At 39.2% G+C, this 17,129-nt stretch overlaps 1 protein-coding gene across 4 annotated transcripts in view; it reads right to left on the reverse strand.

Moving 5' to 3' along the window:
* Positions 1-17,129, reverse strand: part of NKAIN3 (sodium/potassium transporting ATPase interacting 3) — a 350,285-nt gene that overhangs the window by 177,981 nt on the left and 155,175 nt on the right. For 3 of the 4 annotated variants that reach the window (XM_064652027.1, XM_064652036.1, XM_064652019.1), the window contains exon 2: positions 570-707. In XM_064652027.1, the coding sequence (XP_064508097.1) occupies positions 570-707 (138 nt within the window). Of the gene's footprint in view, positions 1-569; positions 708-17,129 lie in introns of those variants that run through there. The other variant, XR_010430059.1, reaches the window with a different exon arrangement.

Genomic DNA, 17,129 nt, shown 5'->3' on the forward strand with positions numbered 1-17,129 from the left:
CTTTGAAAATTCTTTCTATTCCTGTTATGTTGAGAACATGGGAAAAAACAACTGTGAAGCATCAGAGACAATTTACAATAATTTAGGGTCAAGGCCATAAATACAGGTCTTGACAAAGTTACATGTAAGTGTGAAGGAGATTTCTTTGTAACCTGTGGGTCACAGGACCAAGGAAATTTCTACCATCCTTGCTTCTCCCCGTTAAAGAGATGTAACTAAATATAACTTGGCCATTACAAATATTTTTTTAATCACCATTGATTCTGCTTATCTACTGCAGAAATAACAACAATTGGTATTTCATTTCTTCACTTATGCATAGTCTAATTGACTTGCATCATGGTTATAATTTTGACAGCATTTTCTCCAAGTTTCCTATTCTTGATAACTTCCAAAACCTCAGAAAATCCAGTCAGTAGTCCTAAATTTGCAAAAAGACATGGAGACCTCTACAGTTTTTACAGAAATACCATCTGGTGTTTTGACACCAAGAAAATTCTGTTTTGTAATATGACAGGTTTTAAAACCAACTGCAAAAAAAAAAAAAAAAGATAATAAATGAGACTTACCACAACTATATAACGAGGCCTAAATTGGATGGTTCCAAACAAACCCAAAATGACAACTATTATTTGTAGGAAATTGCCAAGGATAGGAGCCCATTGGAAACCAAGGAAGTCAAAGATCTGCCTCTCTAATGCTGCCAGCTGTAAGAAAACACATAAACAGAACATCCACTTTTTAATTATGGGTGAGAACACTTGACATTTTCTTTTTTGCACCAGCTTTCACCAGAGAACAGTATAGCAAAATTCTGAAACTGTGGTTCCTGGCTGTAGCCTTTGTCAGCATTGTCAGGACACTGATATCTGAAGACAGCTACTAGTCAACATACAGTTCTTCTAATAAAAAAGCACTTTGAAAAAACTTCAATAAAATATTTGTAAAACCACATATAGTACAAAAATACTTCTACAAATAAAATATAGAAAAATTTTATTTTATTCTTGTATTCTGGAAACTCCAAGACTTGACAAATTTCATTTAATTAAAAATTTGTTTTAAACAGAAGCTCACTTAGATTGAGCAAAGCTATTGAAACCTTGCTGTTGTTACTAAAATGTCATCATGCTCCTTCTCTGCCCCATATCTTTGTTTTCTTAGATTTAGTCTCAACTACACTTGATTGCAAGTTCCTCAATCTGTTCCTAAAGGCCCAAAAGAGCAGAGCAGGCTCAGAAGAGTACCAGATGTGGATTCCAGGAGTTCCTAAATGTAGGAATTAGGGAAGACTGCTGGGATCTCCTCACTACCTGAGGCACAGACATAGACTCAGGGAGTGAAAGGCTGGAGAAAAGGTTAAAAGACCTCAGAGCAAGCTGCTTCAAAACCAACAGCCAAGTGAGCTATCTGTGCTCTACCAAAAGCTGGTAGGTTACTTTGGGCAACTATAAATCAGAAAGAAATGGTGGCAACCTAATAGCTCTCTTCCCACTGTCCTCATGGCATTTTGGGTCTGGATTTAGAGGGCTGTGGAAAAGGAGCAAGCTATGAAGCATCAACCCTCACCATTGCATCAGCATGTGGTTCTTAAGCAATTCAGCCTTTCTAAACATTAGACAAAAAAGGGATAAAAAAAATCCAGATAAAAATTCTTCTGCAAACATATTTGCTACTCATTTTTGACAATCCAGTCTATTGTTCTAAATATACAAAATCAACTTTCTCAGCACCACATTTGTTGAAGTCTAAACTTTGTTCACTATTTTTGCAGCTGTAGCAAGACATTCCTAAGCAACTAAAAATAATCCTACAGAGAAATAACTGAGTTTCTGTGCTTGCTAGAATTTATTAGCATCTAGTTGATTTTACTACATTGTTACAAACCCTAAAATTTACCAAAATATGCATTTAAAATATTTATAACTGAGACAGATGGAGAAAGCATGGCTCTATGAATACCAACCAAAGTATTATCATATGTGGTATTTTACATAAACCATTTCATTTAACACATAATGACCAGATTCAATCTTTACCTGCAAGATGGGGCTAGGTGTCACTGAGAGCAGAATCCATCTTTTCTGTACAAAAATCCTCCCTTAACCACACTTGAAAACCATATTCTCTCTGCTGAGGTTAATAAATATGATAAATCTAAACAATGAAATGAACGAAAGGTGAATCATCAAGTAGGTGCAGCTGCTCTGCAATCAGTGAAGTGACTTTTATCAGCTAAACATCTGGCCCAGTATAGATAAATGAAAAATTATTATGCAGCAGACAATGTTAATGTGATATTATCCTCTTGGCCACATAAGATGTTCCTATCTTAACAGAAATTCTTATCCTTTTTATGTCATAGGTAAGGGAGAATCTCAGACCACACGAGAATGTCAGGTGAATGTCTTCACCTTCTAGTAGACTCACGAGCATCACAATAATGGTCTAGTTGGGACTTCACAAGGGACACCTCAGAACCATTTGCTTTTCCTACCACTCTCTAGTGAGCTCTCTCAGGTGACCCCACATTTGGGAATAACCTTGCCTGCAACTTCCTTAAACCACAGGATACATCACCCAGTACAGTACAAGGGTGCCCCAAATCTCATGTGCAAGATGGTAAATAAAGAGTTTTGAAAACTCTTTGGCACAAGCAGAACTTACAGTTTATGGTCTAACAACAACATACTAAGAGTCCTGTCCTGTATCACATAGGAAAACATTTATGAAATCCATGACCAGAGACAGAGCCAGAGCCTGTTTCATTCCCACCACTACAAGTAGAGATCTAGGGTCAGCTAAATTGCTAAAAAATTCACCATTTTTCAGAGACAATGTGTCTTCATCCTGGAGCCCTGATGTTGCCTAGTGAGCTGAGGATGGAGCTGTCAAATCAGACTAGAATTTGCTTAGCAGCCACCTCTGACGTGACAGTCACTGAAACTCCCCTGTAGCCTAGGTCTTCACCTGCACCAGTAACTTGTGTCCCATCACACTCCCAGCACTGAAGCCAGATGGCTTAGGATTGCCTCCATTAAAACCTCCTTGGCTCTGAAACAGGGCAGCTGTGTGCAAACAATATACCTACTACTCCAAATGATCCCTGGCTATGGGTGAACTGTCTGGGAAGACCACTGGTCACAATAAGCCTGGTTAACCTGATAGAAAATTCGAATGGCTCACTAGCATCCACAATGCTACTGCCTGGCTTCTTCCCCAGGCACATATGAATGTGCTGGTGTAGGGAGCATAGGGTTTGCCCAGAGTAGGTATTCAGGAGATTCCCTTCAAACTCCTGGTTCACTGTAAGAGATGAATGCCCTTAGGCATTTTATGTAGCACTGAAATATCGAGAGCTATCTGAAAGACAAAAGCCTGAAGCACAGATATGAACGCTGCAGCACAGGTATGAATGAAACTATTTAGTATGTGTCCCTTCTTAAACTGGCCCTTCAGAGAAATTTTCAGAGCCATGTAAATGCCTAAAAGACACAGTACCACAACATAAATGAACAAAACCACTGCACTTTGCCAACAGACCCATGTTAAAAGGCTTATTATTCAGCTCATCCCTAAACTGGATCAGATACAAAGTTTGCCTTCATGTGCACCTCCTTGATATCTGCCAATCAAGTTCTGAATAAATCTAGTAGACAGGTCTGGAGTCCCACAAAATAGTACAGTGGCCACAGTATTTCCCAAAGATGATAGTACACATATGTATATCCACCATAGGTACAGTTACACATAAAAAAGTAATTAGTCTTTCTATGGATTACTCTGGTAAAGACACCCACCACAACCACAGAGAAATAAAGTTTAATTTCCTCTCCTGCTGCCTACTGAGGTATTCATTCCTCTCCTTCCACTTCCTATCCATTAGGATACCAAGGGAGAGAGCTTCTCCTTGAAGCTGTGTCACAGGCAGAAAACAAGAATTTGCATTTAGTGAGTCAGAAAGAGAGCATAAGCAGAAACATGAGTCTAGAGCCTATTGCTTATGGCACTTATCCAGAATTGGGAGCACTGCTTGTGTTTCTTGCCTGCAGGGCTCGCTCTTTATTTTTATACACAGTGACAGCATGAAACCACTGAAGGAGCCCTGGAAGCAGGATGCCAAACATGCAGCAGCATTCCTTCCCCACTAACAAGTGCTCTCGCTATCAGACTATGCAGTGACCTGCACAGCTAAGTTTCATTTATTTTGCTCTTGTCGCCAACACAGAGTAATTTGTCTCATCCCTAAAGCCCACATAATACATTAGTGGGGAGGGGGGGATGGGGCTGGAGTATAAAGAAAATAAAGAAGTAGGAGGCATGTCTATCCTGCTCAAATTGCTACTTTCTTCTAAATTATAACACCTTCTTGCAGGCAATGCAGGTAGAAGTAAAAAACCTAATAATTCATGATCATGTCAGAGGGAACACATTAAGTTCTGTCTTCTTTATACCATGAGCAATATGCATTGAATAGAGAAAACATCTGAGTACTGCTGTTCTTATGTCTAGTATTTCACCCAACAGAGTCCCCAAGCAGCAGTGAAAGCCACAGATTTTTTGGCTCTGTGCAATTGAATAAAAGCAGTCCCTAACAGTCTATGATTCAGGTAATTCATTGGACAGAAATCATGAGAATAAACAGAAGGAAACAGGTAGCTGTGCACAATTATAGGCTGGTTTTACACATATATGAAAAACCAGTACTATCTCTGTTTGCACAAAATCTCAGTAGCCAACATTGGCCACCAGACTAACCTATGCCACATGGTGCAGTTGGAAAGCAGCAGACACTGACAGATGGTTTCACTCGGAGTTATGTGCATGTGAGTACTTTGAAATGTTTCACCAAAAACATTTTGATGATTAAGAGGCTGTTTTTCTCAAAGAGAAATTTTTCCACATGAATTTCTGCTTTCATCACTATTTTCAGATTCTCCTGAAAACAGCCAAAAAAATCAGAACTCTGAAGGGAAAGCAGAGGTTGGCACCTCTACTACTCATGATAACTAAGACAACAAAGTTTAGGAGTGTCCACAATAAATTGTTGTTTGATACTTTTTAAAATAATTACCATAAAAGTGGAATGAAAACCTAAAGCTTTCTTATAAATAAAAGAAGAGGGTTTGGTTTGGGCAACTTAAACACTGGGTGTCTGGTTTCCAGTTGAGTAAAATTTTTCATGAGAACTTATAAAAAACTATCAAAGATGATAGGAAATAGCATTTTCTTATCATAACAACACTTGGAAAAGGAGACATGATATTTCTTACTACTGCTGGCAAGGGAGTGCTTTGTTATTTAGTCATCATCATCACCGACAACCTTGTAATGTAAAGTGCAACTCAGGAGACTAGGACTAACAGTAAAATGCTCTAGTGAGACTGTATCAGTTCACTTAATGAAGATGTGCCACACTTGTCTTGTTCTTTTACCTCTTTGTTTTGCTAAGTCTTTCACGGCCCACTTCCCACAGAGTGCAAGGAGAAGGTACTAAGCTGCAAGACGGGACTCCATTAAAGTGCCTCAGGCTGAACTTTCTCTCATGGCCATGCCCAAGCCCTCCTGTGTTAAAAGCAGCAAAGAGTTCACATGAACTAATCTGTTAGAATTTTGAGCTTCTCTACGTAGATGGATCAACCACATGTGCAGCAAATTTGGAACATTCTGAACAGAAAGAAATAGGGCAAGCTATAATCTTAATGACCCATATGCAGCTTATAGTAAAGGAATAACAAAATAAAAGGCAGCAATCAGCAATGCTGCATAGGATCTACAGAAACAAATCACCAAGATGGTCCTAGTCAACAGAGAGATCCAAAAACATTTTTAAAAGCAAGCTTCAACAAGTGTCCCCCATGGAGTAAACCCCTCCTTTAAATGCTCATGTTGTATTACACTTCAAAATAAATATCAGAAGCTGTCTGAGTGATGAGACACCACAGCAGTTACAAAGTCAACTTTTCAAAATAAGTGTTAAAACTCAATTTTCTCTTCTGTCAGAAACATCACAGATAACAGTCACTTTTATATTTTAATGGAAAAGCTTTTATAAATGACATATTAGTTTGAGATTTATAAATAGATCTACATCCATAGCAGAAAGAGTCATTGGATCAAGACAAAGTGTTTTCATATGTAAGAGATCATTTCATACAAGAAAAAAACTAAAAGTGGCTTGATATAAAGAGAAAAACAAAAAATTGCTTAATAGAGAACTAAAAGGTTAATGATATAGCTGCAAATTTGATACCCTATAAATTACTAAATTTACAAAGCTGGGAAGTATAATTTACTCTGCATTGGATATTAAAAAGTCGCTTCAAACTGTCATGTAAAACAATCCATAGAAATTATAACCAGAGAAGTATCCATACCATACCTAACAAACTTGCATTCAAGGAATCTGAAAAAAATCATAAAATTAAATACCTATTAGCTGCAGAGCTGTAAAACTATATAGCTTTGAAACTTTTTTGAAATAAAAACGATTAAAAAATCTAGGGGAAAAAAAAGAGGAACATTATTATGACTCCCCAAATAGACATTGTTACTGTTTGAAATGGACTCAGCTTTCAAGAATGAAAATAGTATACAAAAAAAAAAAAAAGTGAACCAAAAAAATTACAGTCCAGAGCATTCGTTTTCTAAATTTAAGTCAGGAATTATCTGAAACATTTGAATTATTCCTGTAAGACTGAGTTGGTCGATGATGCTGATAATTATCATTAGAAGTTCATCATCACAGCTCATCATCCATACTAAGTGCTGCATCTAAGAATAAAGATGTTTTCTCCAAACTTCTCAGCTTCATCTTGTGGTCATAAATTTAACTTGTGCCTTCGGGAAGAGTTTCCTGAACATGATGAATCTCTGAGGACTGTTGTTCCAATGTGCTGTGCTGAATTACAGACATTTCAGTGCAGTTTGGTAGATGCAACTATTAAAAATTGAACTGATTCCCAAGCCTGCTTCAGGAAACCCCACCAGGAGCTTTAAGTCCGCTCTGTTCTGAAGCCCCAGGATACCTTTGCTAAACTCAGCAGCGCGCTCACCTTTCCCTCGCAACCTATCCCTCCATTCCATCCCATCCCACCCCATCCTACCCTTCCTTCTTACTTTCCTGCCCTTTTTTCTTCCTTCATTTTTGCCCACATTGGTGCACGCTCCCAAAAAGCTACACACCAACACAAGGAAGAGGGCAACGGTGAGGCACAAGAGGAGCAGTGGGAGCCTCTTACGCCACCTTGTAGCCAGAATATTCAGCTGACAGAGAAGACCTTGGATCAAGGTGATTTTTAGCCCTAGCCACATTTGACTTAAAGTCTGTCTTCACATTCCAGCACTCTTAGGCATGTATTAGGCTTTTTCTTGACAGATGTTCCATTGAGTGTGATGGTTTCAGTCTAGGCCTTCCTGGAAACCAGTTTGTAACCAGGAAGGAACTAGGAAGGTGACCAAGGAAGTATTCCATGCTATTCCTTTATGTAACCTAGGGTATAAATAAGGCATCGATAAGAGGGTTCGCTCTCTTCTCTTCCGGCGAGGTTGGAGAACGGTGGTCCCTGTCTGGGCCTGGCTTATCTGGAGCCGAGGCCTACAGTAACTGCTGTTATCGGCCAAGCGTGAGGGGGGAGTGCTGGGCCGTGTCCAGACGTACTGCTTTCTTTCAAGGGAAGTGGTGAGCTCTTGCCAATTCTTCAGCTTTGCTGGGTTTTTAGACTGTGTAGATCTGTTTTATTATTTGTCCCTTTTCACCCTATTTTATCCTTTTCCCTTCTCCCTTCCCCCCTCTTCCCTTCGACTTCGGGAAGCTATTTGGGGTCATAGATTCATATATATAATTCTCATTGTATATCTCTGTTTTATACATAATATATATATATATTTTTGCTAGAACTTTGGCTGCCTGGTTTTTCATTTTTTTTTTCCTTCCCTCTCTGGGAAGGAGACCCTGTTGTCAAGTTTCGGAGATTTGGCAGGAAGCCAACTCCAAACTTGCACACTGAGAAAACATTTTCGTAAAACCTTGGGGCAAATACTCGATGTTTGCATCATACTTTTATGTTATTTTGGAGAATACTCACTTTTTAATTTAAGGGGAAAAGACATCAAAAAGCTTCCAAACTATTCTAAATAAAACCCCAGCACTGGAGAATAAAAGATTGACTTACCACATGCTAAAATCCAGGATTTCTAATAGAAGACTAACAAATGATGAAAGAAGAAGGTTAAAATAAATAAGTAAGTAAATAAATAAGTTGCATCAAAGACCAACTGTTAATGCATAAACTGCTTTTTATACAGATTTTATACTCCCGCTGTGATTTCAGAATTTTACTGACAGGCTTGACTTCAGTAAAAAGGAAGATAAGATTAACATGAGAGAAATGCCAGGTTTTCAAAGTAGGGGAGAACATTTACATCTGAAGTGGAAGGGTGGTGTCAGATGACAGCTCCTGGCGGAAGAACCTGTTCCTCAGCTAAAGATCACAGCCTCATCTGTAACTTACCATCTTTCAATGGTGGCTTCATAACCAAAGATGAGTGTAGTCTGTGTCAAAATGAAATGTTAAAAATTGATATAAATCTCTTCTTTATATCTTTGGTGACAGTTAAAGCAATCATCTGACTGAAGAGGAAACTCCCATTAGATTTTTAATGATCTGAATTCACTTGTCTAGGTGAAATACTAGCTTTTGGGTGATTTTAAGGTGGTAATCCCTTATAGCAGCTCACTAAATACATTTATAAAATTATGTGTCATGGAAGTTATTGAATGTTAAGGAAGATTCTGAGTAAATCATTAATATTTATAGTAAGTTCAGTTTAATTGAGCAAAAGAGAAACTGTTATCTTTCTGACAAGTAATTGTCAAAGAAGAAAAAAAACCCAGATGATCTAATATCAAAAGTGACTTTGCAGTGTTGGTCAGATAAGTAATTGACTGTCACCTGAGTAACTTTGAATAAAATATAAAGTGAAAGGAATATATATGCTGAAAGCACTCAATAAAAGAGTAGTAGCCAAGATTAATGAAGACCAAAGCATAGAAACAAAGAAAAAAAGGGCAGGTTCAATTAAAAACATGTCTTCTTTTTAAGAAAGTCTGTGCTGCTTTTCAACAATGAATGTTACTCTTATTCAACAGTTCAACACATATGGAAAATACTCAGAACTAAGTAAAGGTCCTTCCACCATTCTGGTAAGTGTTTTGGTGAATAAGTTCATTGGAGGGTGATGGTAGTGATAGTACATTATATTGCTGCAGACATGGTATTTTAGCAAAATAATAATTTTTTTCTGAAATAAAAGCAAGTGTCACTCGTCAATATTTTATCAATAAAGTAGTTTTTCAATAACTGCTTAAGAAAATAGGCAGGTAAGCAGTGAGGAGTATGTGTTCAATTATTTTTGAAAGCCAATACACTGTTTTAACATCTCAGAACCAGAAGACCCCACTAAATGAATGGCAAAGAAATTGATCTCATCAGAGAATGTGGACCATAGTACAATAATGAGAGCTGGCAAATGTCAGATCTTAAAAATCTGCAGATGTAATTATACAGATGCTGAAAGGGCTCTCTTCTTTAGTGTGTTTTCTCAAAATCTTAACAAATATATTTATATATGTAATATCACTATTTAACATTATCAAACAAGCACAAAACAGGTAATTCTTAAGGGAAAAATGTTTTTTTTCTAATTATGTGTACTACAAATGCCTTACAACTACACCAGTCGTGTTGTATTGGATTTGTGTGACCAGGTTTTAGTAGCAGGGAGACTACATGGTTGACTTCTGTGAGAAGCTGCCCAAAGCTTCCCTCATGTCTCGTAGAGCCAATGCCAGCCAGCTTCGGGATGGACCCACTGCTGGTCAAGGCCAAGCCAACACGGAATGATAGTAACACCTCTGTGATAACATATTTAGGAAGGAAGAAAAGTTATTGCACAGATGGAAATGGCAGTCAGAGAAGAGTGAGAACATGTGAACAACAATGCAGATAACCAAGATCAGTGGAGGAGGGGGATGAGGTGCTCCAGGCGCCAGAGGTGAGGTTCCCCTGCAGCCCACGGTGCAGATCATGGTGAAGCAGCTGTGCCCCAGCAGTCCATGGAGGAGTCCAGGCCAGAGCAGGTGGATGCCTGAAGGAGGCTGTGACCTCGTGGGAGGCCCATGCTGGAGCAGGGTCCTGGCAGGGACCTGCTGACCCGTGGACAGAGGAGCCTACACTGGAGCAGGCTGTTCTTGAAGGACTGCACCCTGGGCAAAAGTGACCCATGTTGCAGCAGTTCATGGACAACTGTTGCCTGTGGGATGGACTCATGTTGGAGGAGTTCATGGAGAACTATCTCCCCTGGGAGGGACCCCACGGGGAGCAGCTGAAGGACTCCTCTCCCTGAGGAGCAGCAGAAACAACCTGTGATGAACTGACCATAATCCTCATTCCTGTCTCCCTGCACTGCTTGGGGGGAGGGAGGGGTGTGTGGAAGATGTTTTTTAGGATTTATTTTACTTCTCATTATCCTGCTCTGATTTTGTTAGTAATAAATTTAATCAATATCCCCACTACGAGTCTGTTTCACCAGTGATGGTAATTGTTAGTGATGTCTGCTCAACTCATGAACCCTTCATTATATTTTCTCTCCTCTCTCCAGTTCCAGAGGGGAGTGATAGAGCAGCTTTGGTGAATGCCTAGTGTTCAGCCAAGGTCAACCCACTACAGATGTTCAGAAAGCTTTTGAGTGATGGATTTGATATGACATTGTTATATACTTTCAACAAACTAAGCCTAAGCCTTCAGTTTTGGCCATGCAAAACTCACGTGAAGTCAAAGGAAGCCGTGACTACATCAAGGCTGCAGGACTTGGCTCAGAAAGGCAACAGTACATTATTTAAGAATCTTATCAGCATGAAAGGAAGAGTCTGTTAATATTTACTCTGCAGGGTTGCCTGACTGCAGTGATATAAAAAGTGGCATCAAATAGTCCCACTTCCCAGCACACTACGGGTGCCAGTGTGATATACCCGGGGCTGATGGCTACATCCACCAGACAGACACTGTAAAAATGCAGTTACAGTCTATGGGTAGCCATGATAGAGAAAAAGCCAGCTATTGTAATAAAATCCCTAGTGCCAACTCGTTACAGCACAGTGATTTAAGATTGAATTTCAACCCTCCAATGAAGCTGTAACTGATCCCAAAACACTAAAGTCAAGCCCCTTGGCTGGTTGACCTATATAATCCTGCAAACAGCTGGAATGAACATCCTTCTAAATGGCATTTAAGACTCCCTTGGATTTTTCACTTAAATGCCAGCACACAGACAGCAAAAGAGAGTGTAAGAGATGGTTACGGGTTAAAGATCTTTAAAGATTTCCATCTTACTGTGAATGACAAAGTCCATGTTAAAAGACACCAGAGCAAAAGGAAAAGCAAATTACAATTTGTCTTCTTTGTAATTATATCAAGCTACATAAGCAGTGGCTTTAATCCAAAAGAAATCTTTCATTTGCCACACCATTATAACCCTTCATATCTTCAAATACTAAATTCTCATCATTGTAAAGTTGGGTTTTTTTCATTTATTTGCACATTTGAACATATCCAGTAAATCTATGTATCTTCACAGCCTTCCTCAATGCTCAAATTTAAGAAATAGTGGAGTAAAGTACTTACTAACTTAATAGTCAGAAATGAACATGTTTACTACTACTTTGAATTCCCAGGGCAAAGTAGGCAAGGTAAGGAGGTAACAGATGATGCCAGCACTTGATAACAGTGAAGCTGACAGCCCTAGATCCCTCCTAGATTCTGATGATTATGGTATCCAGCCAAAGAAAAAAAAAAAAGACGACAAAGAGAGAAAAAGAAAAAGCTAGGACCATTTGCTGCAGGATCTGTACCCAACCCATTGACAGCATGAAGAGACAGATTGTGAGAGAAGAGAGGCTGAGATGGGCACCCAGACTCCCAGGTGTGAGATGAATTGAAATATGTGTAAGGTAAAGAGGTAAAACAATATTTAGAGCCTCTAGGAGATGAATGGCATGCTCCTTGTGGCCAAAGAACAACTGTCTACTCTTATGAAGTGCATCCCTTTTATGACTTTAGAGCCCTATAAACCCCTTGCTGGCTCCAAATGCAGGCTCCAAAAGAAGACAGAAACTAAACCAGATGGACTGTCCTTCTATGATTAAGGAAGATACAAACTCGGAGTTCACAAGGACCTGGACAAGCTGGACATTTAGTTCAAGGTCCAAGTTTAACAAACTGAAGTGGTTTGATATTAGGTTTGGCATGAAACATCTAATGGCTCAAACTGATTAATGTCAGATCTTGTGAAACATAAGGTTTCCCACAGGATGGTGCATCTGCTATTAGAGTTTAGTTTGTAGTTCCAAAGAGGCAATGTATCTTCAATCACCACCTCTCTTCAGGCAAAACAAAGTATTAAGCCAGGCAGTCAAGTAATAAAAATCATGTGCTGGCTGTTACCCCTACTTTGAGACACAGCACAGAGCCTATTTCCACAGCAGGGAGGAGTTCAGATGTCTGCCTAGATAACTTTTCCATTTTTTTCCCCAGAAAACTTCCCTCCAGTGCCTCTCTCAAGTGCCAGCTATGCAAAAATAGAACGAGAGACTGCATCTGCTTAGATTTGACAGATGCACACGGGAAAAACAAGCAGTTTAGCACCACCTCAGAAGGCTGACAACATGTCTAAATAGGCCTCTTCATTGCAGTTCATTCACTTGCTGTCAAATGCCAATTTCAAGCACACTAGAAACAATCACAGATCCTTTGGCACCATCACTGCATTGACAAGGTTGTATTGGTGTTGCCATTGTATTGAGGAGAAAATTCTCTGATACTGGATCATTTCATGCTGTCACATAAAATACAGAAAAATCCTTCTCTGTTTACAGCATAGCAACAATATCCTTCCACCCCCTAAGTTGTTTGGCCAAGAAGAAGGGTTGTGGTGAAGACAGAGGATGCATTTGCTACTTCCACATGCTGAAAAGACTGATTTTTTTTTCTTTGATGAGATGAAAATATATTTAGTGAGTATCAAATTGATCTGAGTCTCTTCCATAGTCTTCACTACTGTTGTCTCTTTTTTCTCCCTTCAGAGCTCTAGCTCATCCCCACAAGCAGCACAGATCACTCCTTTGAAACAAGTGAGGTGAGACTGTTCATAATGTTGTAACTGAGACAGTCAATTTACACTGTTGGCAGGAAGGTAAACTGAAGCACCTGAACCAATTGAACCTAAATCAGCAACATCTAGAGCAGGTGTCCAAGCCAATTACTGAAAAATAATAAATACAAAGCTGCTCTTCATTCTTTCTTCTGTATAATGAAGAACTTCAAATGCTTCCAGCAGTTCTGTCTGCTGTGTGCTGAAATCCTGCAAACTCACAAAACATAATACAGGCTCTGGACTGACACATACCAGCTTTCATCTCCTAATTCCTACAGATCCAGGTAGGATGTGTCTCAACAATGTTTCTGTGTGGAATGCCCTTTGCACTAAATATTTTTTTCTCTTTCAAGTACCATAATTCAGTTTCAAATACATGATCATGCACCCCAGACACATATACAGCATTCCATGAGCATCCTCTTGCCAGTTACTATTAAAAAAAAGTAGGACAACTGTTGTATTTTATTTTCTTTTTCTAACCTCTCCCAGTAAGGGGAAGAAAAGATAGGACTGAATAGCAGCATGAAAAATTATTTTGATCTTATGTTATCGAAAGTAATTCATCAACAAAATTCATTGTGTGAATAACTCCCAATAGGGGGCTATATGGGCATTTATGTCTCATTTAGACATGAAAGAATGTTTTGATTAAAACTAATGGGAAGTCTGAGGTTATTCTCAAACATAGAAGAAGATAACTGCAGTTAGAGGTGGATAACAACATAGCAATATCTTGCTTTAAATCTCGCTCCTTTACATGTATGCTAATATCTGGTCATTCTCTTGTAGAAACAACCCCCCTGAATTCACATTATTTTCTGTGGTTTTGTAGCCTCCTCACAGAATGGAGAATGGAATTCTCAAAGTAGATATATACATATATATATAACTACATGTAGGGTTTACCAGAAAGTTGTCAACAGAAGCACTTGTTCTGGAAAATAATTGTTACAGAGCTACAGGGGACTAAAAGATGCCCTTTGGGTCATCTAAACCAACTCCTCAATACCAAAATCAACTCCACTCTCAATTCATTTTAAGAATTGTTTATGTTCTACCTAAACGGGCTTGATCCCTCTACGCTTTCTCAAATGCCGCTCCAAAACATCATCATTCAAACACTACTTGCTTCACCTTTAATTCATTTTTCCTGAACATGGTGGCCAGAGTTCTTCTACATGTGCAGACAAACTCCCCTCTGTTCATTTTGCAGTGGAAATACCTAATTTCATTTGGAATCAAATAAAAACATTTTTACTTCTTCTTGGCACTAACTAGTAATTCATAGTTCATAAGAGAGAGGAGTGAATTATGATCTGAATATAAAACAAGTATTTAGGGATGATACCTTTCAGGGTCATTTTGAAACTCTAAGGTAAAAATATAGAAGTGCAGAAGTTCTTTGTATGCGATATATTTTGAACTCTTTCATAAAATAAGTGTTCAAATTGTTTAATCCTAACTTTTTAGTCTGATTTTAACAGAACTTAATTCATCTCTCAGTGGTTTACTTCCATTTGTCTTGTTATTTCCATTTAATCCTCCAAATTCTGTTTTTTCTCCATAGCAGTTGACCTTCAGTGTTTTAAAAAAGTTTATCTAGCCTTGTCCTTGCAAACCATAGAAGCAGTAATTATCTCTTTACCTTCACAATTCCTGCCACTCTCCACTAGCCCCACTGCTGGTATTTCAGTATGCACAACAAAAAGATGATAGCTAGTGATAGTCAGTGGAGCTCTTCATTTATCTCAGCAGTGTTCTCTCTATTTATCACATCAGTCAAACCTTTTCCAGCAGCTCTTTTGTCCATTCCTAAGCGCAGCCAAGACACACCCATACTTGTCAATTGTCTCTCAAAAGGCTTAGAACAGAACAAACAAGTTAAGGAAAGCAGGGGTGCTACCAGAATGTCACAAAAGACACCAATGCTGTTCAAAGGCTAGAGGTAATTATCCCTAATTATCTGGAGATGCTCAGCAAGACTGCACAGGCAAAAGGGAAGACAGAGATTGATCTGAAGTCATGGAGTATGATAGATTCCCATGGTACAAGATTTCTTCTTTGGATTTCAGAGTACTGATCCCAAAGATTTGCAAAATTCCCAAAACGTTTGTCAGTTTGTGTTAACTGTACATATGTAATGTTCCTATACAACTGAGGTAAGAGCACAATAGACAATTTGTATCACACTTCTGTGCTGTGCTTTTCTGAGCTGTAGCACAGTAATGTATCATCCAGACAATTTGGACTGCATAGGCTGTGTACAGATAACAAAAATATCGGCCCTAGTGTTCTGTGCAAGTATGGTGGGTTCACCTTGGCTGAACGCCAGGTGCCCACCCAGCTGCTCTATCCCTCCCCTTCCCAGCCGGACAGGGGAGAGAGTAAGGTGGGAAAAGAAAACAACACAAATCATGGGTTGCGATAAGGCAGTTTGTATTTATGCAAAAAAGAAAGCAAAAGCAGCGTGCGCACGCACAAAGCAGAAGCCAGCAGTTAATCTCTACTTCCTATAAGCAGCGATGGTCGGCCACTTCTCCGAGAAGCAGGGCTCCAGCACACATAACAGTTGTCAGCAGGCAGCCATCAGAGACAATGAGTGCCTCCGGTCCTTCTCCTCGCCTCAGCTTTTATATCTGGGTTGATGTCATATGGTCTGGAATATCCCCATGGTCAGTGTGGGTCAGCTGGCCTACTTGTGTCCCCTCCCAGGATCTCACCCTCAGCTGAAGAAGGAATGTTATAGTGCTGTGCTCAGCAGTAGCCAAAACATGGGTGTGTTATCAACACTCCTCTAGCTACCAATGCAGAGCACAGCACTGTGAGGGCTACTATGGGGAAATAAATTCCGGCTCAGCCAGACTCACCACAGCAAGATAGACCTCAACCTGTTTCAGACATAATCCTTACTGTAACTGATGCTGTGCAAATACTTCCTGGCTATCATCCAAAACTGTGCAAGCTGCCCCACAGGAAACATCGAGAGATTGGATAGTTTTACAAAGAGCAATGTTGAAATTAATACATAGGTCCTACTTGAGTGCTTGTAGAGCAAAAACGCTTCATGGAATGGTTAAAGGTGGAAGGGACTGAGGGCAGTCATACCAGCATCAGAATCTGGATCCCTTGGTGTCAGCAGTAACCCCAGTGAAGTCAATGGGGTTGTTCAGGCTTGTATGAGCTACAGGATGATATAAATGGTAACTGTGCAAAATGGTAGAACTGTCAAATTTCACCCTCGGCTCTATGAGATAAAGGAAGATCTTTATAAAGTGCCTGGAACTTCACAGCTCTATGCAATTTCCTCTATTAAATCATGATGTTAACTTAAGCAAAATGAATGTCAGATGAATCAGAACCTGATTAGAGATACTTACAGTAAAAAACAATTTAGGACCAACCAATCAATTGATCAGTGAATTGAATATAAAAATAAATGTACCCCAAGTATCTGCAGAGGACGATGGTTGAAAAAAATTACACTTGGGAATCAGAAATCTCCAGCATTTGCTGTCAGAACTATTGGGACTACAGGCCACAGTGAGACTTTTGGAAGATATCATCTAGAGAAATTTATTATAGAACTATTGAAGGTCATATTAATGACAGCACATGCAGTTGGAACACTGCAGTGCCACTCATCTCCTCTATGAGCAGAGCACTAAGCAAGCATTAGAATGTTTACTTTGCCTGCATTACTGCAAAAGACACAAATTGCATGCACATAGTTTGCAGTGCTAGAAAATATTCTCACCTGCCCAATAAGCATAAGGCTGGAAAGTATAACTCTACCAAATTTGACTTTACAAAATTCTATCTAATGCAAGACTTCCAAGAAGTAGTACTACTTATATGATGGCAGATTTTTATCCACTTTTTCCCTGTAGAAGTAGGGTTGTGGTCTTGAAATTTTA

Source organism: Pseudopipra pipra, chromosome 1, assembly GCF_036250125.1.
Source record: "Pseudopipra pipra isolate bDixPip1 chromosome 1, bDixPip1.hap1, whole genome shotgun sequence".
Classification (NCBI taxonomy): domain Eukaryota; kingdom Metazoa; phylum Chordata; class Aves; order Passeriformes; family Pipridae; genus Pseudopipra; species Pseudopipra pipra.